Source organism: Salvelinus sp. IW2-2015, linkage group LG6.2 (genome assembly GCF_002910315.2).
Source record: "Salvelinus sp. IW2-2015 linkage group LG6.2, ASM291031v2, whole genome shotgun sequence".
Taxonomy (NCBI): Eukaryota; Metazoa; Chordata; class Actinopteri; order Salmoniformes; family Salmonidae; genus Salvelinus; species Salvelinus sp. IW2-2015.
This window is the reverse complement of record NC_036846.1, coordinates 2,680,059-2,702,059: the sequence shown is the minus strand read 5'-3', so window position 1 is coordinate 2,702,059 and position 22,001 is coordinate 2,680,059. Positions and strand designations below refer to the sequence as shown.

General features: G+C 46.8%; 1 protein-coding gene across 1 annotated transcript in view; it reads left to right on the top strand.

The window, feature by feature from the left end:
* Nucleotides 1-22,001, top strand: part of LOC111965490 (phospholipid-transporting ATPase 11C) — a 71,641-nt gene that overhangs the window by 31,890 nt on the left and 17,750 nt on the right. The window contains exons 4-23 of the mRNA XM_023989664.2: nucleotides 7,580-7,660; nucleotides 8,297-8,404; nucleotides 8,915-9,043; nucleotides 10,350-10,438; nucleotides 11,352-11,402; nucleotides 11,854-11,918; nucleotides 12,001-12,082; nucleotides 14,157-14,307; nucleotides 14,654-14,851; nucleotides 16,146-16,316; nucleotides 16,748-16,947; nucleotides 17,082-17,153; nucleotides 17,258-17,331; nucleotides 17,426-17,529; nucleotides 17,810-17,991; nucleotides 18,408-18,674; nucleotides 18,914-19,085; nucleotides 19,335-19,437; nucleotides 19,557-19,702; nucleotides 20,973-21,032. Of these exons, the coding sequence (XP_023845432.2) occupies nucleotides 7,580-7,660; nucleotides 8,297-8,404; nucleotides 8,915-9,043; nucleotides 10,350-10,438; nucleotides 11,352-11,402; nucleotides 11,854-11,918; nucleotides 12,001-12,082; nucleotides 14,157-14,307; nucleotides 14,654-14,851; nucleotides 16,146-16,316; nucleotides 16,748-16,947; nucleotides 17,082-17,153; nucleotides 17,258-17,331; nucleotides 17,426-17,529; nucleotides 17,810-17,991; nucleotides 18,408-18,674; nucleotides 18,914-19,085; nucleotides 19,335-19,437; nucleotides 19,557-19,702; nucleotides 20,973-21,032 (2,505 nt within the window). The remainder of the gene's footprint in view (nucleotides 1-7,579; nucleotides 7,661-8,296; nucleotides 8,405-8,914; nucleotides 9,044-10,349; nucleotides 10,439-11,351; nucleotides 11,403-11,853; nucleotides 11,919-12,000; nucleotides 12,083-14,156; nucleotides 14,308-14,653; nucleotides 14,852-16,145; nucleotides 16,317-16,747; nucleotides 16,948-17,081; nucleotides 17,154-17,257; nucleotides 17,332-17,425; nucleotides 17,530-17,809; nucleotides 17,992-18,407; nucleotides 18,675-18,913; nucleotides 19,086-19,334; nucleotides 19,438-19,556; nucleotides 19,703-20,972; nucleotides 21,033-22,001) is intronic.

The following is a 22,001-nucleotide window of genomic DNA, read 5'->3' as shown; positions in this document are numbered from 1 at the left end:
TATTCTCTCTCTCTCTCTCTCTCTCGGCAAGCGTGTGTCTCTCTCTCTCCTCTCTCTCTCGGCAAGCGTGTCTCTCTCTCTCTCTCTCTCTCCTCTCTTCTCTCTTCGGCAAGCTGTCTCTCTCTCTCTCTCGGCAGCGTGTCTCTCTCTCTCTCTCTCTCTCTCTCTCGGCAAGCGTCGTTGTGTCTCTCTCTCTCTCTCTTCTCTCGCTAAGCTTGTCCTCTCTCTCTCGGCAGCACGGTGTCTCTCTCTCTCTCTCGCAAGCGTGTCTCTCTCCTCTCTTCTCTTCTCTCGGCAAGCGTCTGATCTCTCTCTCTCTCTCTACTCTCTCTCTCGGCCAGCGTGTCTCTCTCTCTCTCTCTCTCTCTCGCTCTCTCTTCTCTCTCATCTCTCTCTCTCTCGGTCAACTCTCTCTTCTCTCTCTCTCTTCTCTCTCTCTCTATTTTTGCTCTTTTTTCTCTCTCTCTCTCTCTCCTCTCCGATTTCTCTTCTATCTCTCTCTCTCTCCCGCCTCTCTCTCTCTCTCTCTGCTGTCTCTCTCTCTCTCTCTCTCCCTTCTCTCTCTCTCTCTCTCTCTCTGTCTCTCTCTCTCCTCATCTCTCCTCTCTCCTCTCTCTCGGGCGTTCTCTCTCTCTCTCTCTCGGTCTAGGGTCTCTCTCTCTCTCGGTCAGCTTTCTCTCTCTCTCTCTCTCTTCTCCTCTCGCACTGTCTCTCTTCTCTCTCCTCTCTCCCCGTTTCTCGTCTCTCTCTCTCTCCTCTCTCTCTGGCAGCGTTCTCCTCTCTCTCTTCTCTCTCTCGGGCGGTCTCTCTCTCTCTATCCATCTTCCGCAGTCCTCTCTTCTCTCTCCTTACTCTCTCTCGCAGTCCTCTCTGTGTCTCCTCCTCTCTCTCTGTCACTCGTTCTCTCTCTCTGCTCTCTCTCTCGCTGTTCCCGTCTCTCTCTCTCTCTCTTGAGCGTCTCTCGTCTCCTCTCTCTCTCGCAAGTCTCTCTTCTCTCTCTCATCTCTCGTCTCGGCACGTGTCTTCTCTCTCTCTCTGCAAGCTTCTCTCTCTCTTCTCGGCAAGCGTGTCTCCTCTCTCTCTCCTCTCTCTCGTCCCGCAAAGCGTTGGTGCTCTCTCGCTCTCATCTTCTTCGATCTCTCGGCAAGCGTGTCTTCTTCATCTCTCTCGCCGTCTCTCTCTCCCGTCGGCAAGCGTGTCTCTCTCTCTCTCTCTCTCTCGGCACGTCTCTCTCTCTCTCTTCTCTCTCTCTACGGCAGCTGCTCGTCTCTCTCTCTCTCACTCTCTCTCTCTCTCGTCCGTGTCTCTCTCTCTCTCTCTCTCGGCAAGCGTGTCTCTCTCTCTCTCTCTCTCGGGGCAGAGCGTGTGCTCCTCTGCTACGGTCGTCGTGCGGCAGCGTCGGGTCTCTGCTGCTCTCTCTCTCCGCTCTCGGCAACGCGCGTCTCTTCCTCTGCTCTCTCTCGGCAAGCGTGTCTCTCTCTCTCTCTCTCTCGGGCGAAGCGCCTGCGTTTGTCTCTCTCTGCTCTCTCTCGCGGCAAGCGTGTCTCTTCTCTCTGCTCCTCTCTCGGCAAGCGTCAATGTTCCTCTCTCTCATCGGCAACGGTTCTCCTCGCTTGGCGAAGGTCGTCTCTTCTCGATCTCTCTCTCCGGGGGCGTCCCGTCGGAAGGGGGGGGGTACTTTCTCGATCGTCTCTCTTCTCTCGGGCAAAGCGTGTCGTCTCTCTCTCTCTCGGCAAGCGCTGCTCTCGTCTCTCTTCTTTCTCTCTCGGCAAGCTAGGTTGTTATCTCTCGTGCTCTCTCTGGCAACGTACTCTCTCCTGACTCTGCTCTCGGCAAGCGTTGTGCTTCTCTTCTTTCTCTCTCTCTGGCAAAGCTTCCTTTCCGAAAGCTGTGTCTCTACTCTCTCTCTCTCTGCAAGCCGTGGCCCTTCTGAGTCTCTCTCTCTCTCTTCTCTCTGCAGCGTTTGTCTCTCTCTCTTTCTCTCTCTTCTTCTCTCTGCAAGCGTGTCTCGCTCTCTCTGTGCAAGCCGTGTGTTCTCTCTCTCTCTCTCTCTCTTGCTCTCTGCAAGCGTGGTTGCTCTCTCTCTCTTCCTGCAAGCGTTGTCTCTCTCTCTCGTCTCTCTTTGCTCGGGCAAGCGTGTCTCTCTCCCTCTCTCGGCAAGCGTGTTCGTCTCTCTGCTCTCTCCTCTCTCTGCAAGGCCCTGTCTCTCTTCTCTCTGCAAGCGATGTCTCTCTCTCTCTCTCTCCTTTCTCGGCAAGCGTGTCTGGGTCTCTCCTCCTCGGCAAGCGTTTGTCTCCTCTCTCTCTCTCTTCTCTCTCTCTCTCCTCTCTCTCTCTCGCTCAAGCGTGTCTTCTCTCTTCGGCAAGACGTGCTCTCTCTCTCGGCAAGCGTGTCTCCTCTCTCTCTCTCTCTCGGCAAGCGATGTCCTTCTCTCTCCTCCTCTCTCTCCTCTCTCTAACTGAGCGTTTACCTCTCTGCCCCTCCCACTCTCCGGCAAGCGGCCCTGTCTCTCTCTCTGGCACCGTCTCTTTCTCTCCTTCTCTCTCGGCTAGCTGTCTCCTGCTCTCTCGGCAAGCGTTGTCTCTCTCTCCTCTCTCTCTCGGGCAACTGCTTCTCCTCTGCAGGTGTCTCTCTCTTCTGGCCTCTCTCTCTCTACTTCGGGCAAGCGTTCTCTTCCACCTCCTTCTCGGCAAGCGTGTTCTCTCTCTCCTCCTCTTCGGCAAGGTGTTCCTCCTCTCAGCGTTGCTTCTTCTCTCTTCTCTCTCGCGGCAAGGTCCGCTTTTTGCCTCTCGCCACTGTCTCTCTCTCTGGCAGCGTTGTCTACTCGATCTCTGCTCGCCAGCAAGCGTGGTCTCGTCTCTCTCTTCTACTCGGCAAGCGTTTTTGCCTCTCTGCTCTCTCGCACAGCGGGTCTGTCTCTCTCTCTCTCTTCGGCAAGTGCGGTTTCTCTCTCTCGCAAGTCTCTCTCTCTACTCTCTCGGCAAGCGTTGGTCTCTCTCTCCTCTCTCTCGGCAAGCGTCGGTGTCCTCTCTTGCTTCTCTCCGCAAGCGTCTTCTCTCTCTCTTCGGCAAGCGCTGCTCTCTCTCTCTCTCTCTCGTCGGCTAAGCGGTGTTCTCTCTCTCTCTTCTCTCTTCTCGGCCAGCGTGTGTCTCTCTCCTCTCCTCTCGGCAAGGCGCAGTCTCGCTTCTCTCGGCAAGCGGCTGTCTCGCTCTCTCGCCGGCAAGCGTTCTTCGTCTCTCGGCAAGCGTGCCTCTCTCTCTCTCTCTCTCTCTCGGCAAGCGCGTCTCGCTCTCGGCAAGCGCGTCTCGCTCTCGGCAAGCGCGTCTCGCTCTCGGCAAGCGCGTCTCGCTCTCGCTCTCGGCAAGCGCGTCTCGCTCTCGCTCTCGGCAAGCGCGTCTCGCTCTCGGCAAGCGCGTCTCGCTCTCGGCAAGCGCGTGTCTCTCTCTCGCGCTCGGCAAGCGTGGCTCGCGGCAAGCGTGTGTGTGCTTCGCGCGCCTGTGGCAGGTCTCACCCGCCCACGGCAGTGTGTCGCTGTCAGCGCAGACTGCAAGTGGACTAGGGAGAACTGCCCCGATCGCGAGTGTGTGTCTCGCTCTCGCTCTCGGCAAGTCTTTCTCCTTCGGCAAGAATTCTCTCTCTCTCTCCATGACAATCGGTAATCTCGCTCTTTTAGTAAGTCTCTCTCACCGTTACTGATTTTCTATCTCTCTGCGCTGCTGACTTCTTATGGCTGAAATCCCGTTAACGGGATCGATATGACAACAGCCAGTGAAAGTGCAGGGCGCCAAATTCAAACAGAAAACTCATAATTAAAATTCCTCAAACATACAAGCATTATACACCATTTTAAAGATAAACTTGTTGTTAATCCCACCACAGTGTCCGATTTCAAAAAGGCTTTACGACGAAAGCATACCATTCGATTATGTTAGGTCAGCACCTAGTCACAGAAAAACACAGCCATTTTTCCAGCCAAAGAGAGGAGTCACAAAAAGCAGAAACAGAGAGAAAATGAATCCACTAACCTTTGATCTTCATAAGATGACAATCATAGGACTTCATGTTACACAATACATGTATGTTTTGTTCGATAAAGTTCATATTTATATCCAAAAATCTCAGTTTACATTGGCGCATTATGTTCAGTAATGTTTTGCTTCCAAAACATCCGGTGATTTTGCAGAGAGCCACATCAATTTACAGAAATACTCATAATAAACATTGATAAAATATACAAGTGTTATGCATGGAATTATAGATACACTTCTCCTTAACTTTTTAGGGATAGGGGGCAGCATTTTCACTTTTGGATGAATTGGTGCCCATAGTGAACTGCCTCCTACTCTGTCCCAGATGCTAATATATGCATATTATTATTACTATTGGATAGAAAACACTCTGAAGTTTCTAAAACTGTTTGAATTATGTCTGAGTATAACAAAACTCATATGGCAGGCAAACCTCCAAACAGGAAGTGGAAATTCTGGGGCTGGTTGACGTTAAAGTCATCGCCTATTCAATTCCCAGTAATATATGGATCTGTTCGCACTTCCTACGCCTTCCACTAGATGTCAACAGTCAGTAAAATGAAGCCTCTAGTGTGATGTGCGGCCGGATGGCAGCTATTTGAGTCAGTGGTCTGGCAGAATGCTAGTTCCTGGTCACGCGCGCTAGTCATGATATGGCCATGTGTTCCATTACTCTGRAGACAAAAACATATGCTCCGGTTGGAACGTTATTGGATATATATGATAACAACATCCTYAAGATTGATTTTCTACTCAGACATCATTTAAACAGTTTTGGAAACTTCAGAGTGTTTTCTATCCAAATCTACTAATACTATGCATGTCTTAGCTTCTGGGCCTGAGTAGCAGGCAGTTTACTCTGGGCACCTTATTCATCCAAGCTACTCAATACTGCCCCCCAGCCATAAGAAGCAGCCAGGAAGCCCTCCTGTACTTATGAGAGTCTCAAATAGACTCTGGCTCCCTGATTTTAAAATAAATAAATAATACATTTAAAAAACACCACTGTCCTATAAATAGCTCTGCATGCCTTTGCTGCCTGCCTCCTGATGGAATGGGAGTGGGGTTGGAGAGATGGATGGAGAGAGGGCCCCTGCCTCCCCTGCCCTGGGACCTGAGGGACTGTCACTCACTCTGACACACTTCTTCCCTGTTCAGATGTAGGGCTCTTTATCAGTGTCAGAGATCTAACCGACCCGTCAGTTCGGTGGAGGAGTCCTCCAGAATGCTCGTTCCTATTTAATGACTAGGTTTGGGTTTTGGTGCTGTGTGTGTGTGTGTATATGGAGGTAAGGGTGTATCAAAATTTGAGGAATGGCCTGTTATTTTGTGGTTATTTGCAGGGGCATGGTCTGTAGTTGTGTGATTAATGTGTGACATTCAAGTTTGGTGGAGTGTAGAAAATGTACGAGGGAGGGGAAGGGAACAACGCTCAGGAGAAATAGCTTGCCCCCCCCCCCCCCAGGGGGTGGGGGGCTATGGGTGTGGAGTGTTTATGTGATATAGTGCACTCTGTAGTGGCCACTCTCTGCAGTATTGTGGTGCGAACTAAATCATGCCTTGCGGTCGGGTGGGACTGAATGTGTTGGGGACATGCATCCCCGGCACTTTCAGCTGCAATACAGCCAGTCACTCTTTTAATATCTTTAATCGGCCTGGACTGGCCACGTCTAGCCCCACTCCCTACCTCCAGATGGGCTTTTATCAATTTATTAAATCGAAAAACGACATGCACTTTCGACCGCTCCCACCAACATCTATCACCTGCCTAGGTTGCAGCATTAGTTACAGCTGCATAGACTTGCTGAGGGTGAAGAGGGGCTGGGCCAGGAAAGGCGAGAGGGGAGATGTATTCAATAGAACTCCTGCTCCTGAATCACCCGAGGCAACCGGCTGGTCCACTGAGGAGTCTCTAACACTGAGACCTGCCACCTGGGTCCACCTAGCTCCACACATTATATGAAAGTCTTCTCGCTGCCTCTATTTCTGGCTGGGAACACCTGGAGCTACAGGAGAGGACGGTTTCACTCTCACATTCTCCCTCCTTTCTGTCACTGACTCCCAAGGAAAGAAACAATGGAGAGTCTGTTTTCCCTGATTCTGCATTCTGGCTGAAGGTTCAATGTGCACCAGTCCATTTCGGCCTTCTAATTGAATTATTAACTGTAATCACAGCAGTCGGCACTCAAATGCTTTAGTGCGCAGTACACTGCCTGTGTGTGTCTGTGTGTGTGCGCGGAAGGATGTGTTGCTGAGGGAGCAGCGAGTTCTCTTTCACTTCCTCATTGTCAGTCCTCTCACAGGTGAGCAGGGAAACACCTGAGAGAGGGCTCACAACACATCTCCTGCCTCAGCTGATACATATCTGACATCTTGTACAGCTCATGCTCTGAATGCCAAATACGCGTGTGTGCACAACTCTGTGTGTGTTCCGTAACAAGCGCCACTTGCTCAGAGGCTGAAAGCCTCTGGCGTGCTGCAGGATCAGGGGAGCGGGAGTAAATCCGCCTTGTGACAGCATTAGGAGGGAACACACACAATTACACAATGGCTGCGTGTTGTTGAGGGCTGTTTTTGCAGGTCAAGCTTTTGTCTCTGTGCTCCTGAGCCGCTAGTTGTTTGGGATTACCTTACTGGGCCTGTGCAGGCTCCCTCTCGCTCTTGGTCTCTAGGCTCATTAGTGGCCAGATTCCTGTACGCGCACGCAAACACACAAGATTTCTGTACTGCCCCTGGCCTGCAGTCCAGCACGGCTCTCAGCAGCCCAGCAGGAGAGGGCCTGCTCCGTGTTCTGTTGGCATCAGCACCAGGCAGGCAGCAGGAACCAGCCCCCCGTGTGGTTTTAGATTAAATACCACTGTGGCCCTGGCCCACTTAATTAGGTGTCCTGCAGGTCCAAGCTGCTTGGGTTCTTCTCATACTGTCTCGGTACAAAATGTCTCCATGTCTCTCTGTTGGACGGAGAGAGGAGAGATTAGGTGCTGTGGAGCCGAGACTAGCACACACACTGTGTGTGTGTGTGTGTGTGTGTGTGTGTGTGTGTGTGCGCGCGCGCATGCGTATACTCAGGCCGACATGCACTACAACCTGTATTTATGTTGGAGTGCCCCGCCCGTGTGCTCGAAGAATCTGTTGTAACCTGTCCAATGTTATTTTTTTTCTCCATACAATGTATTCTCGTCTAAGAAATGGCCTTGGAAATGACTCTTTCACTGCACCACTCCTGAGACAGTCTCCTAACTACGTTGTAGACGAGATAATAATCTGAGTAGATTGGCTACCATTTGCGATTAGTCAATAGTGGTAGAATGACGATTTACTATGAAAGACGGGTTGATCTGTGGTTATCTGAAGGTTGGAATACACACATGCACAGTATACCTGCTTAAGGTCCTCCAATCAGCGGGGAGGATGTGATTTTTGCAATTGGTTGTTTTGATTTAAAAAAACAAAGTTATTAGACCTATTAGTAGAAAAGTATCTTGTCTGATCATAAGGCTTTATTATCTGAATGGTACAGTCTGTAAAGTGTCTGGTATTCTTTTCTACAGGTGATTGTAGACACCCCCACCAGCCCAGTCACTAGTGGCCTGCCATTGTTCTTCGTCATCACAGTAACAGCCATTAAACAGGTAAGACATGACACTGTCGCCATTTTTAATTCACTGCCCCCTTAGAAATATAACAATTACTAGAATGGACATACCCATTCTAAAGGGGCTTTTCACATTCTACAAATTATATTTCTATGGTCCCCTTTATAGCCCCTCTATGCATCTCTCCACTGCCTCTCTTCCACGTTTTTTTATTAAATATCTTTCCCTTTAAATGTGTATATTTTGGCGGGGTGAAATATTGAATCATTTCAAATGCTTTGTTATTTTTTTGGTCACAGCCAAAGTAATGCCGGTTGTCAATGCCGGTTGTCTGGAGAACATGACCAAATGGTGTGACAGTCTCTAGTATATTGTCTCTTTGTCTGCTGCAGCTGTGTTCCACCTTTTTAGATGTATTGTTTTAGGGATTGGCTTTTCTGGTGGCCTGCTGCTAGGGCTTTTTGAAATGCACAATGGAGGGTGTACTTCCTATATGGGACACATTGATGGCAGCTAGCGATGCTGCTACCTTTTATCCAGGCTTTGAAGCGGGACACCAGGGGAGGCTCTCTGTAGACTGGGCGAGGTGAACACAGACCTGCAGTCAGTTCCGTACTAAAAAGATGTGTGTGTGTGTCGCTCTCTCTCCCTGCCGTCCTCCACCTCTCTCAGGGCTATGAGGACTGGCTGCGGCACAAGGCAGACAATGAGGTGAATAAGTACCTGGTGACGGTGCTGGAGGACGGCCGGAGAGCACGCAAGGAGAGCGAGAATATCAAGGTACCTTTTCAGCAAGCTGCGCCGCGGCCAAGTCCCCTGGAAATAAATATCCCCTTGGGGACGCGGGGCGGAGGGGAAGGAGAGTTAGTTGGCATCTTGGCATGTTCCAGTGTTTTTGATAGTGTTGCTGCACTGTACCGTATGGTAATCCCAAGTATGTAATGCTGAATGAAGGAAAGTGGATGGTATTTCAGTCATGTATAGATTTACAATGCTTTTATGGCCCAGGTATTTCAGTCGTATAGATTTACAATGCTTTTATGGCCCAATCCCAAATTGACCTCTTGACCTCCCTATGCACATTGGAACTGTGTAGATCTGCATGGATTTGACAGGTATAAGCAATTTGGTGACGGCTCCACCTTGCCCTCGTAGGCTAGGTCAGTGGAAGTTTCACCATTGCTTATACCAAACCAATCCTCTCAGACCTTCACATGTGCACAGGGGACTATTGGTGGATTTTGGTGGCCTCGCCTCTTCGTTCCCTACATGTGTTCTATGTTCCACTAGGTCGGGGATGTGGTGGAGGTGGTGGAGGATGAGACCTTTCCCTGTGACCTCATCCTGCTGCAGTCRAGCCGGGAGGACGACACCTGCTTTGTCACCACGGCCAGTCTGGACGGGGAGTCCAACCATAAGGTGGAGTGCTGCCAAAGTAACACCAGTGTCATGGTGCCATTGAGACGTGTGGTCTGTGGGGGCATGACATCGCTTTCAATCTGCCATCACTCCCTCTCCTCTTCCAAATCCAGACATTTGTCACGTGCTTTGTAAACAACAGGTGTAGACGAACAGTGACATTTTTTTAATTGTGGGTACATTTCCAACAATGCAGAGTAAAAAATGGAAATCGATTATGGACAGCGTATGTCTCAGCGTATGTCTCAGCGTATGTGAAAGTGTATGTTGGAGCGTCGGTGTCAGTATGTGTGGTGTTACGAAATGGCTCGTAGCCCGTAACAAAGAGGAGATAAAGAAATAACAAACATATTTATGAAATAAAGTAAACTATATCCAAGTAAAAATGTGTGTGTAGTCAGTAGTGTAAGTGAGTGGATGTGCATAGATGGTGATAATGAGGGGTGTTGAGAGGTACCAAAACAAATTAACACAAAAGCCCCAAAATGCCACAACCAAAAACAGTTTGTCTCTGTGGAGAGAGTCCCAGGTGTGTTCCATTTTACTGATGACCTTCCCAGTTCCGCCCAACGACATCCTTTTAAGCAAAACAAGAGCAGAGAGAGAGAGAATGCGGCAGTCACTGTGGGTAGAGTCCAGTGTGTGTACATAGCCAGTGCAGAACAGGGTCAATGCAGGTAATCCGGGTAGACCTCTGATTAGCAGTCTTGTTCAGAGCAGTCTTATGGCTTGGGTAGAAACTGATCAGGGTCCTGTTACTTCTAGACTTGGTGCACTGGTACCGCTTGCCGTGCAGTAGCAGAGAGCATGGTCTGTGGCTGTAGTCTTTAACAGTTTGAGGGSCTTCCTCTGTCACCGCCTGGTATAGACGTCCTGGATGGCAGGGAGTGATGTACTGGGCCGTACGCWCTACCCTCTGTAGTGCCTTGCGGTCGGATGCCAGTTTCTGTACCAAGCGGTGACACGGCCAGTAAAGATGCTCCCGATGGTGCAGCTGTAGAACGTTTTGAGGATGTGAGGGCCCATGCCAAATCTTTGCAGCCTCCTGAGAGGGAAGAGGCGTCGTTGTGCCCTKGTCACAACTGTGTGGGTGTGTGGACCATGATAATTCCTTAGGGATGTGGACACCGAGGAACTTAAAGCTCTCGACCCACTCCACTACAGCCCCGTCGACGTGTCTTAGTGTGCGTGACTACGTGCGCCCATGTATGTGTGTGTGTGTTGCAGTGATGACCTGAAATAGTCTGCACTCACTCACTCACTTTCTCTGTCTCTCTCTCTCTCTCTCTCTCTCGGTCTCTCTCAGACACACTACACAGTGCCAGACACAGAGAAGGGCCTGGAGTCTCTCAGCGCCACCGTGGAGTGCGAGCAGCCGCAGCCTGACCTCTACAAGTAGGCTCTGTCCTCCTCGCGTGTTCCTCACGCAGAGCTCTGAGAGTAGAAGTGCTGATCTCGGATCAGTTCTCCCCCCCAGTCTATACAATGATGATGATCCGAAAGCCAATACTGATCATAGATCAGCACTTCTACTCCGAGAGGCTTTGTGAAAACTGTCCCTGGACTGTAAAAACATGTGCACACTGATTTGTTAGGTGTAGGGTTTTAGTCAGTTTAATCAACTGTCAATCGGGAATGTCCAGATGACATTTTAATAGCAACAGTGTCATTAGGTAGAGTGTTGGCAGGCTATACGCTTTCTAGCTCTCTGACAGGTTCTTTCTTATTAGCGGCGTTGGACTGTTAGTAAACCTGATTTGTGGAAGAGACTGGCCAGGAATTGAAGGGAAGGTTCAGTTAGATTTGGCCCGTGCTGCATAGAGGAACAGACCCAGTCGTTTGAACAGCTGTAGTCTCTCCAGAGACTTAGTGGTTTGGCGCCACCTATGGCCAAGGAGRGGCCGTGACAGTACAATTTGGCGCCATAAATACATCAGTGATGTTTCAGACAGCCTAAGGGACTGAAGACACCAGATGCTGCTTCTTTTCACAATCAATAAAACAGAGTTGCAGTGCCAGCGTGCTGTCGGACAAACCACCCATRGTATTAGCTCGCTCTTAATTGGTGCAGTCTATGCAAAGTCCTGGTGATCAGCATATGGCGTTATGATTAGCTTTACATCTGACTAGTCCCTCTGCTGCAGATAGTATTAGTTATCAGTGCGTTTCTGTCTGATATCAGAAAATATTCAAATTGACCATTTCTAGCCCATTACACAGTTGATTCAGTTCAGGTCCATAGAGAGATGAGATCAAATAGAGCATCTGCCGTTGGGTAGGGCATTCATGGGGGTCTGTGTTTCTACAGGTTTGTGGGGCGTATGCACATCTACAAGAATGACCAGGAGCCTGCTGTGAGGTAAGCGTGTTGGCCAGTCCCCTATCGGTTCCCTCTTAGCCCTAGTTACCCCCTCCTCCCGTACCTCAGTCTAAAAAAAGAAATGAAAGCACAGTCGTTTAAGCACTCTTGTCTTTTCCCTTTTGCATAACCATCAAATCATTATTTCATTGATCCATAACTCCAAACGAGCATGAAAGTAATACTGGACCTGGCCCAGACTCAGGGCAGCGCTTCCAAAGTGCTCTCTGAAGCGTTTGCCACCGGGCCGCTTTGTAATGATCTTATAAAAGATGTCGTTCTGTGTCCTTCACAAGAACATTTGGGGCAGAGTAGACGTCAACTCAAGACTGGAGTTATCCATTGATAGTATTAGGCAAGAGCTAGTGTGCCGCTATAAGAGAAGGGAGGGGTCTTGGTGTTTTTAGAGAAGGTATGTGACTTTCTTTTCTCTTTGTGTGGTGTTCCTCAGGTCTTTGGGTCCAGAGAATCTCCTCCTGAAAGGCGCTACCTTGAAGAATACTCAGAAGATTTATGGTGACTCAATTGTTTAATGCAAATGAGGGTCTGAATGATGGTCACCGTGTGAGCCTGTCCTGACCAATTCTCCTTCTTCTAGGAGTGGCAGTGTACTCTGGCATGGAAACCAAAATGGCTCTGAACTACCAGGGGAAGTCCCAGAAGCGGTCTGTGGTGGAGAAGTAAGGGCGGGCCTGCTAAATATGTTCTGTTATACTCACAGACATGATTCAAACAGTTTTAGAAACTGCAGAGTGTTTTCTATCCAYATCTACTAATAATATGCATATCTTATCTTCTGGGGATGAGTAGCTGGCAGTTTAATTTGGGCATGCTTTTCATCCAAAATTACGAATGCTGCCCCCTACCCAAGAGAAGTTAAGCACACAAAGTAACCGGTGACCTAAAGTTTAAACAACGTTTTAACTACTTTGCAGATATGAAACAGACAATCATAATATCAGTAAAAAAAAATATCAAATTCAGTTTCTGCTACAAAATCAACTTTATAAGAAGGTTCTATTTGACTCAGCGTTCCATAACGTACACTAAGGCATTGTTGGCAGAATAGATGGATGCAGTTCAATGCATGATTCATATAATTCAGCATTAGTTGATCTTGTTGTTGATGTGCATAACTGGGGGTGGGGGGGAGCCTACCTTTTCATGGTTGTTTGATCAACGGGACTGTAAAGTTCTCAAATGAAAGAGGACTCCTGTGGTGTTTACATATTTGCATAAATCCACTCGGATGAATTTTGTGGCTTTTGGCGAATGCGTTCTAATGATCTGAAGTCGCGCTGTTGTAACTGCCTGTAAATACACAGTCCTGTTCCAAGTGAATGATGGCAGCCCGTGTGGCTTGTTTGTGTAAAGGCCTACTGTAGTTCTGATCTGGCTATAGCGCACTGGTCTGTGTAGACTGCAGTGTCTATTAATTGTCCAAACGTATGGCCGCTTTCCCACTCTATATTGCTGTATAATTTTCACAAATGCCTTAGAACGTTTGGGAATTACGTATACGAAGAATTTATGAAAATTACCATATCTACAGTGATTTGGTCGCTTGTCATAAAATGTAAATTGTCATTCTTCCTGGGGGTGTATATGAACATATTGTAATAAGATGTAATGTTGTTAAAATGCTGTTAGTTCCACTGTAAATGCAACAATGTTTCACACAAGTTATTTTCAAAGAGATGGCTGACTACAGCAGGCTGCAATAAAAAACAGTTCCACTCACTAGATGATCATTTGAAACTTAACTTCTTGTTGAAAGTTATTCTTGAAAAGGGAGAAGCTAATAAATTAAAAACAACATCCTCTTTGATAACACCTGCTGCAGCCGCTGCACACTAGCTGACAACAAAATCTAGCTAGCTAGATCGCGGGAAACCTACTGCTCGCTATTGCACAGTGAAATGTTGGATTTCAAGGCAGATGTTTTTGTAAAAACGATCCCTTCCATTAAGTCAAAATGTGATTGGTTGATTCCACTGTCACTCCAAAATGTTGTCCTATTACAGTTGAATGGAAGATGCCTTTATCTAGCTTCTGATAGCCAATGGCTGACTTAGCTAGCTAGATTTATCTCCCCGGAGACCAGCAAAGAAAAATCCTGATTCAATCTTTTTTTTTTTTCTTCAGTGTTAACTCTTTCCTTTACAACCAAAAACTCACAAGATTAAATCAGAACATCATTGAAAATAATAATATAATTGTCATTTATTATATGAATCATTATTTTATAAATCCTTAGGCCTTCTCTGAAGGCGTAGGAGGGCTTGTTCCCCACTGTGTTTAGGTTAGTAATCATTTGTGACTGTTTTCCATCAGCGTGCATTTTTTCACTATTTTGAATGTCTAAAGAATCTGTATGTTCTGAAAGATGAACACAGAAATACTGGACATTTTCAACTCTTATGGTGCTGATTTGACAAAGGTTACTCGTGGTCTTGAATTGGACTTCATTTTTCTGGTCTTGACTCGGTCTCGGACCCCTTGTCTCGGAGGCTTGGTTTTGACTCAGACTTGATTTGCTCCGGTCTTGGTCTTGAATTGGTCTCGCTTTAGGTMGTCTCGAACACAYCACTGGAACAACGATCAGTTGAAGGAAGCTGCGGCAGTTTGATTAGGTGTCCATTCACACGGATATCAGAGGAATATGGGATTATATAGGAAGCAGATGTTTCACACAGTGGATGTATATTTTCAGTGTTGCTGAAGGGAGTTGGGTTGTTAATACTCGTGTTTCAGATCTATCAATGCCTTCCTGCTGGTGTACCTGTGTATCCTGGTGAGCAAGGCCCTGGTGTGCACCACYCTCAAGTACGTGTGGCAGAGCCAACCAGGCCAGGAAGAGCCCTGGTACAACCAGAAGACGCAGAAGGAGAAAGATGCCAACCTGGTGAGGCCTTCACTCAGCTAAAAAGACTTTGCGCAGACAAATACAGTTTAGCACTGTATAATGCAATCTGCTGACTGTAGTCAGTCTCAAATGCAACTTAATGCCTTATGTGGTGAGACTTTTAGGCACATTTCATTGACCCAGAGTCACATTACACCGATGGCTCGTAGCACTGCATTATACGAGTGTGTTATTTCTCCAAGGGCACTTCAGTTTGTGGAAGTGTGTTTTAACACTGTTCCCTGTGTTTACCCCTCTCTCCCCCAGTACCTAAAGATGTTTACTGACTTCCTGTTTTATCTGTGTATTTTAACCACGTTTAATTTTTGTTCCCTCTCTCCCCCAGTACCTGAAGATGTTTACTGACTTCCTGTCGTTCATGGTTCTGTTCAACTTCATCATCCCCGTGTCCATGTACGTGACGGTGGAGATGCAGAAGTTCCTGGGCTCCTTCTTCATCTCCTGGGACAAGGACTTCTTCGACCCCGAGATCCAGGAAGGGGCTCTGGTCAACACCTCTGACCTCAACGAGGAGCTAGGACAGGTCAGGCGTTAAAGCTATGGAACCAATTTAGCGTTGATAAGACCCTAAACCACTCTCCCAAAGGAGGTAGTTATCATCGCAGATTCCCACCATATTGCTGTAACTAGTTGGCCAGATATCCACCCTGTTTGAATACTTTGATGCATCATTCCTTTCTCCTTTTCTTGAAGTAATCACTTATCTTAAATGACTGGATTTGTGAAAAAGCTAGCTATATACTGCAATGGAACTCTGTTACCCAGTCATGTTAGATCAGTGATTACCTCAAAGGGAAGAGGGTAAGGGGAGATTACATTTCAGTATTCAAACGAGGCCGTAGGTTTATTAGAGGTCTTTGGTGGAGTGATGACCCTAAACCCACATGAACAACATTCCTCAAATGTCAGAATATGAAATGGTCTAACTGGTCTTAATATGCCTTGAATGGCTGTGCTTTCCCATCTCCAACCTCCGTCTCAAACAGGGGTGTTGTAGATCAGTCACAGTTGGTTTGCCCAATGATTACTTCAATTAAAGATGACGCTTGCTAAACTAGATTTATGCGGTGTAACTCTCAGGGATTAATTGCCCATTCTTATTGTTCACAGTTGTTAATTGTGCCAAGTGTTTTTTTTTTTACAACCCTGGAAGAGTCTCACATGCCTGTCCATTATGCCAATTCTGTTGCAAAACTTTTTTTTTTCTCCAATAGAAACCCTTGTTTTAGTTAAAAATGTTCTGTTTTGCAACTGTTTGGACTAATGAGTACACCCCTGATTCTCACTATAGATCTGAACCTGAAATGTAGTGTACTGGCGCAGATATTTTCTATTCACATTGTCCTCTCCAGCATGGTTCCAGGAACTATGGTAGATGCCTATCCAAGCCAGCCCAGTACAGATTGGCTAGGCTTGGTTTGGCTCGATGAAAAGCCAACTGACATTTACTCCTGAGACACTGACCTGTTGCACCCTCTACAACCACTGTGATTATTATTAGACCCTGCTGGTCATCTATGAACATCTAGAAGAACGATCTGGCCTTAATGGCCATGTACTCTTATCTCCACCTGGCACAGCCAGAAGAGGACTGGCCACCCCTCAGAGCCTGGTTTCTTCCTAGGTTCCTGACTTTCTAGAGTATTTCCTAGCCACCTTGCTTCTACATCGCCATTGCTTGCTGTTTAGGGTTTTAGGCTGGGTTTCTGTATAAGCACTTTGTGACATCTGCGGATGTAGAAAGGGCTTTATAAATACATTTGATTGTGTGAAAATTGTATTTGTCTGACCCTGCAGTTTCACATTGTGTCCTCTAGGTGGAGTATGTGTTCACGGACAAGACGGGCACTCTGACCCAGAACAGCATGGAGTTCATCGAGTGCTGCATCGACGGCTTCCAGTACAAGAACCGTGACTCGAGCACCGAGCTGGACGGCTTCTGTGTCACAGATGGACCCGTGAGCATGCTGCAGCAGAAGGCTGGCAGGGTGGGTGAATGACTAGTTATCTGCCCTCCCCCTCATCACTGTGTCAGTCAGGCATGCCAACATATGGGCATCAAATGGCCCAGTGTGCTGGCGGAATCACAGAGGTCACCTGAAAGAATAACAAGCATCACATGTGACCTAACATAACCTGCGACAGTTTGTGTGATTAATGGGGCCAGTAGTTTGTACTCTGCAGCCCATAGACACAGAGGTTGTTAGGTAGTGTAATAATGTAAACTGTTACTGWGCCATATAAAAGTACATACCAATGGTGTATTCATTCATTGCACACTGTAGAAAAACGTTTTGCAAAAAAACCCAATAGTTTCTGATTGGACAAGTTCAGCCCGTTTTGCATTTGGTTCTTAATGAATGCACCTCTGGTAAATGGCACACAGTACAATAAGTAACATGCGTCTGTGTGTTTTCAGGAGGAGGAGGAGCTGTTCCTGCGGGCTCTGTGTCTGTGCCACACGGTGCAGGTCAAGGAGTCTACGGGTCAGGAGGACGGGGTTGGGGACCAGGTGGACGGTGTCCTGGGGCTGGACGGAGAGATGGTCCACCCTGCAGAGCTCAGGGGCTTCATRGCRTCCTCACCCGACGAGGTGGCACTGGTCAAGGGAGCCATGAAGTAAGGGACAGGGCCTGTGCAACTGTTATTCATCAATCAACCCATCACACAAATGAACTTCTATGTGGATTTGGTTTGATTAGTGTGTTGTGTAATCAGTGCGGCTCACTTGTCTTTGTCGACCCCATCTATAGGTATGGTTTCACATTCCTAGGTATGGAGAGCAAGAACATGAGAGTGATGAACAGAGACAAAGATGTTGAAACGTAAGTCAACATGTGAAGAGTTTTGATTAATGTTATTAACGGGTTTAATTTATCATTCAACATTCTCCTTTTGATTGACATGGCCATCTGATTTCCCGTTGCAGGTACGAGCTGCTTCATGTGTTGAACTTTGACCCGGTGAGAAGGCGTATGAGCGTAATAGTCCGATCCAAATGCGGTGAGACAGAGATTTAAAATAAACGTCTATTAGTTTTAAGTTTTGTTTGTTGTAACCCCAGTCCTGACATGTTCCCATTGTGTTGGTTGCTCAGGGGACATCATGCTGTTCTGTAAGGGGGCCGACTCCTCCATCTTCCCCCGTGTCAGGCAGGAGGAGGTGGACAGGATATGCATGCACGTGGAGCGCAACGCTACGGTGGGTCTCTGCCCCATCCGCCTCACTAACTTCATGTTTATACAATGACTTTGTACGTCTGTGCATTTATGTCTAAGGTCTCCCAGGAAGGCTACCATTTTTTGTTTGTGTGTACATTGATTTAAGATGAACGTTTTACGGTCTTAGTTTATTTCCCAGATGCAACGGGTACATTGAAAGTCTAGATTTCGCACATTTATAAAAACGCACAGCGAGAGTGTTGTCTCGTGTTGACTGGTAACTTACGACGTGTGTGTGTGTGTTTTGTACCATATCTCAGGAAGGCTACCGGACGCTGTGTGTGGCCTACAAGCTGCTGAGTTCTGAAGAGTACGCCCAGGCAGACGCAGGGCTGAGGGATGCCAGGCTGGCCCTGGATGACCGAGAGGAGAAACTCATGGCTGTCTACAACCAGGTGGAGACTGGAATGAGCCTGATCGGCGCTACCGCCGTGGAGGACAGGTGGGTGGACACAGTCAGCTCAGGGTTAACTCTCAGGCTGTGTCCCAGATGGCACCCTATGGGCCCTGGTCACAYGTAGTGCACTAAATAGGGGAATAGGAGCCGTTTTGGACACAGCTATTCTTTAGAGGCGAACAGATCATTAATGTGCAGAGGTAAAATTGTGGGTGCGGTGGGAGTTATGTGCGTTGGTTTTCTGTTCAATATGTATTCAGTCATTCTGTCAGACAGACACGCGCATTCACTGACTGTCTCACACACCGGSTCTCACACTCTGCRTCYTCTTTCTGTCTCYCTTAATCATCRCTCTCGCCCCATCACTCWTTCTCTCTGKKGRYKKKKMWTWKMWAWKMMMMRYCMMCAAACTGCCACTCATCATTCACGCTCCCTCTTTCTCTTCRTCCCTCTGTCGCCAGGTTGCAGGAGGAGGCAGCGGAGACCATGGAGGCCCTGCAGCGGGCTGGCATGAAGGTGTGGGTTCTTACYGGGGACAAGATGGAGACGGCCAAGTCCACYTGCTACGCCTGCCGGCTGTTCCAGAGGGGCACAGAGCTGCTGGAACTGACGGTGCGAACCCTGGAGGACGGTGGGAGGAGYAGAGAAGAGCGCCTGCATGAGGTGCTGTTAGACTACCACAAGAGGGCAGTGCAGGACACTCCACCGGTTAAGACTGGGATCACCAGGTCAGTGCTAAGTCTAGGGTTGGAGGTTTTGAAGGAGGGTCGTTGGAGTTACTTACAGTACAATGTTACTTCTATTGATCATTTTATTGGTAGTAAATTGATAATCATTGGTAGTAAATTGATGATAATTTGTCGTAAAATGATAACAATTGGGAGCAAATTAATCTTGGAACTATGAAATCGTTTTGCTCTCGTTTCGATTTGTCACAAGAAAGCTCTGCGTTCTCTTTCCCTCCCAGGAGCTGGACTTCAGCTAAGCAGGACTACGGCTTCATCATAGACGGAGCCACTCTGTCCTTAGTGTTCAACTCCTCTCCTGACTCCAGCCACTACAAGAGTCTGTTACTCCAGATCTGTCAGAACTGTACCACTGTGCTGTGCTGCCGTATGGCTCCCCTACAGAAGGCCCAGGTGAGGCGACGTCACGGGCTCTTGCTGATAGATTAAGTAGGTTTAACTGTAGATGGCTACATTAGTTAAAGATAAACCAGGTTGAGGTCTCACAACAAAAAAATCTATTTACCCACATTATACCTGGTAACGATATTACAAATGGCTGAATACGTTTGCATCTAGGCATCTTGTTTCGAACGCAGAACCAAGTGGGATTTCATGAACTTTTTTCCCTTACTCTCTTTCCGCTCTCTCGTTCCTATGTAGATTGTGAACATGGTGAAGAACTCTAAAGGCAGCCCTATTACCCTCTCCATCGGAGATGGKGCCAACGATGTCAGTATGATCCTGGAGGCACACATTGGCATCGGTAAGACGCTGTGATATCACTATAGATTCAAATTAGGAAATGTTTAATATTGAAGTTGTTTCAAATTAAATTCAGTGAGATGCAAAAGTGTGTGTTTTCCCTGGTCTTCCGTGTCTCAGGTATAAAAGGTAAAGAGGGTCGCCAGGCAGTGAGGAACAGTGACTATGCCATCCCTAAACTCAAGCACCTGAAGAAACTGTTACTGGGACACGGGCACCTCTACTACGTTCGGATCGCCCATCTGGTGCAATACTTCTTCTACAAGGTAGGGGGCAGCACCGAAATGTAGGCACCATAACTTACTGTGCTTATGTTAACTGAGGATCATAAGTATAGGTCATGGTTCGGTCATTGTTTGGTCATCAGATGAGGTCAAGGTTCGGTCATTGTTTGGAGCTATAAAACCTAATTCTGTGTTGCTGCCAAAAGAAAAAGCATTAGATATGAGGATTATGTGGAAGTAATATGCAGGGATTTTCCTGCCATTTTAAAACCTTGGGCGGGCCGCCTAAGCGTTTTTTCGGTAAGCCTAAATCCAAAGTGTAAAATAAAACATTTTGTTAATTTTCTGGATGTAAAAACGCTTTGTGTCAAATGAAACTACTAAAACCAGATATAAAGTATGTAGAAAAGATAATGAAACTACATATTTTTTAAATAATACAATCTTTAAGAACTAACAATCACCAAAATAAAAGCTAGACAGTCAGGGTGAATTGAAAATTCCATAAACAAAGAATTTAGCAGTACTGATTTTGTTATTATCTTTGAGCAAAAGAACACCGAATTAGCCATMGCGAATTGCAGGAAAGTAGCTTTAAAACGGCAACATTTTCTCTCCGCTTCATGGAGAACTATGTAGAATTGCAGGACGTTGGCGTAAACATGCTAATATTTCTCTACACCACCATGATGGGGGCCTCTAAAATGTTATSMTAAATTCAGCTGAATAGWGGATGTGAGCAGAGTGGAGTGTGCGTCATTTGACTGTAGCGGTTTTTCAAAATGTTGGCGCGTCAGTCTTCTTGCTCCAATTTCACCATGGTACTACTCAGCCATGAACTSTGGGCATGCTCTGCCCAGCATTTTCCATTTCCTTCACCACTGTTCTTTTTAATTAGGCCTATTCTGTTGTATTTATTTATCCTACCCCACCGCTAATGTGCAGAGATGTTGATATGAGTCGACCGAGAAATAGATCACACAGCCTGTGTAATTTGATAGCAAGACGACGAATGAGTCCAGCAGCAGCATCGGACCCGTTTAGATCTTTAAAATAGGCTATTGCAAAAATAAATAAATAAATAAAGAGTAAGTTTGTAACTGTGCTAAAGTTGTATCAACTGTAAAATGTTAGCTCAACAGAGCCACAGATGTACAGAGTAAATCTTTCTGATGTTGATAAAGGACACTGCTCAAGCCCATGTGATTTAGATGACACCCAGACACCAAAGTTCTCCACCACCAAAGAACATGTCCATTACCTTTTGATGTGTCTAACCTCAGGTTCCTTTCCCCCTCTCACTTACTTACAGAACCTCTGCTTCATCTTACCTCAGTTCTTGTACCAGTTTTTCTGTGGATCTTCCCAGCAAGTGAGTACTGTACCGCGTCCTGCTGAGGCCCCTCTCCTCTCTCTGAGATTCAAAGATTCTCTAAACATGAAATAGCAGAGTATCTCATTGAATCCCAGCACCTTCTCCAGTTTACGCCCATATTCTTTCCCTCTGGTTGACCTGACACTCCCTCTCTCCTGGAGTGGCTGCAGTCTTATATTTATTTATTTATATATATATATATATATATGTATGTGTGTATGTGTGTATGTGTGTGTGTATGTGTGTGTATGTGTGTGTGTGTGTGTGTGTGTGTATATATATAGTACACAGTACCAGTCAAAAGTTTGGACACACCTACTCATTCCAGGGTATTTCTTTATTTTTTACTATGTTCTACATTGTAGAATAATAGTGAAGACATCAAAACTATGAAATAACACATGGAATCATGTAGTAACCAAAGTTTTAAACATTATATATTCTTCAATGTAGCCACCCTTTGCCTTGATGACAGCTTTGCACAATATTGGCATTCTCTCAACCAGCTTCATGAGGTAGTCACATGGAATGCATTTCAATTAACAGGTGTGCCTTGTTAGGTTGTGGAATTTCTTTCCTTAATGTGTTTGAGCCAATCAGTTGTGTTGTGACAAGGTAGGGGTGGTATACAGAAGATAGCCCTATTTGGTTTCAAGTGCAGTCGCAAAAACCATCAAGCGCTATGATGAAACTGGCTCTCATGAGGAACGCCACATGAAAGGACGACCCAGAGTTACCTCTGCTGCAGAGGATAAGTTCATTAGAGTTACCAGCKTCAGAAATTGCAGCCCAAATAAATGGTTCAGAGTTCAAGTAACAGGCACATCTCAACATCAACTGTTTAGAGGAGACTGCTTGAATCAGGCCTTCATGTTCGAATTGCTGCAAAGAAACCACTACTGAAGGACACCAATAAGAAGAGACTTGCTTGGGCCAAGAAAACGAGCAATCGACATTAGACCAGTG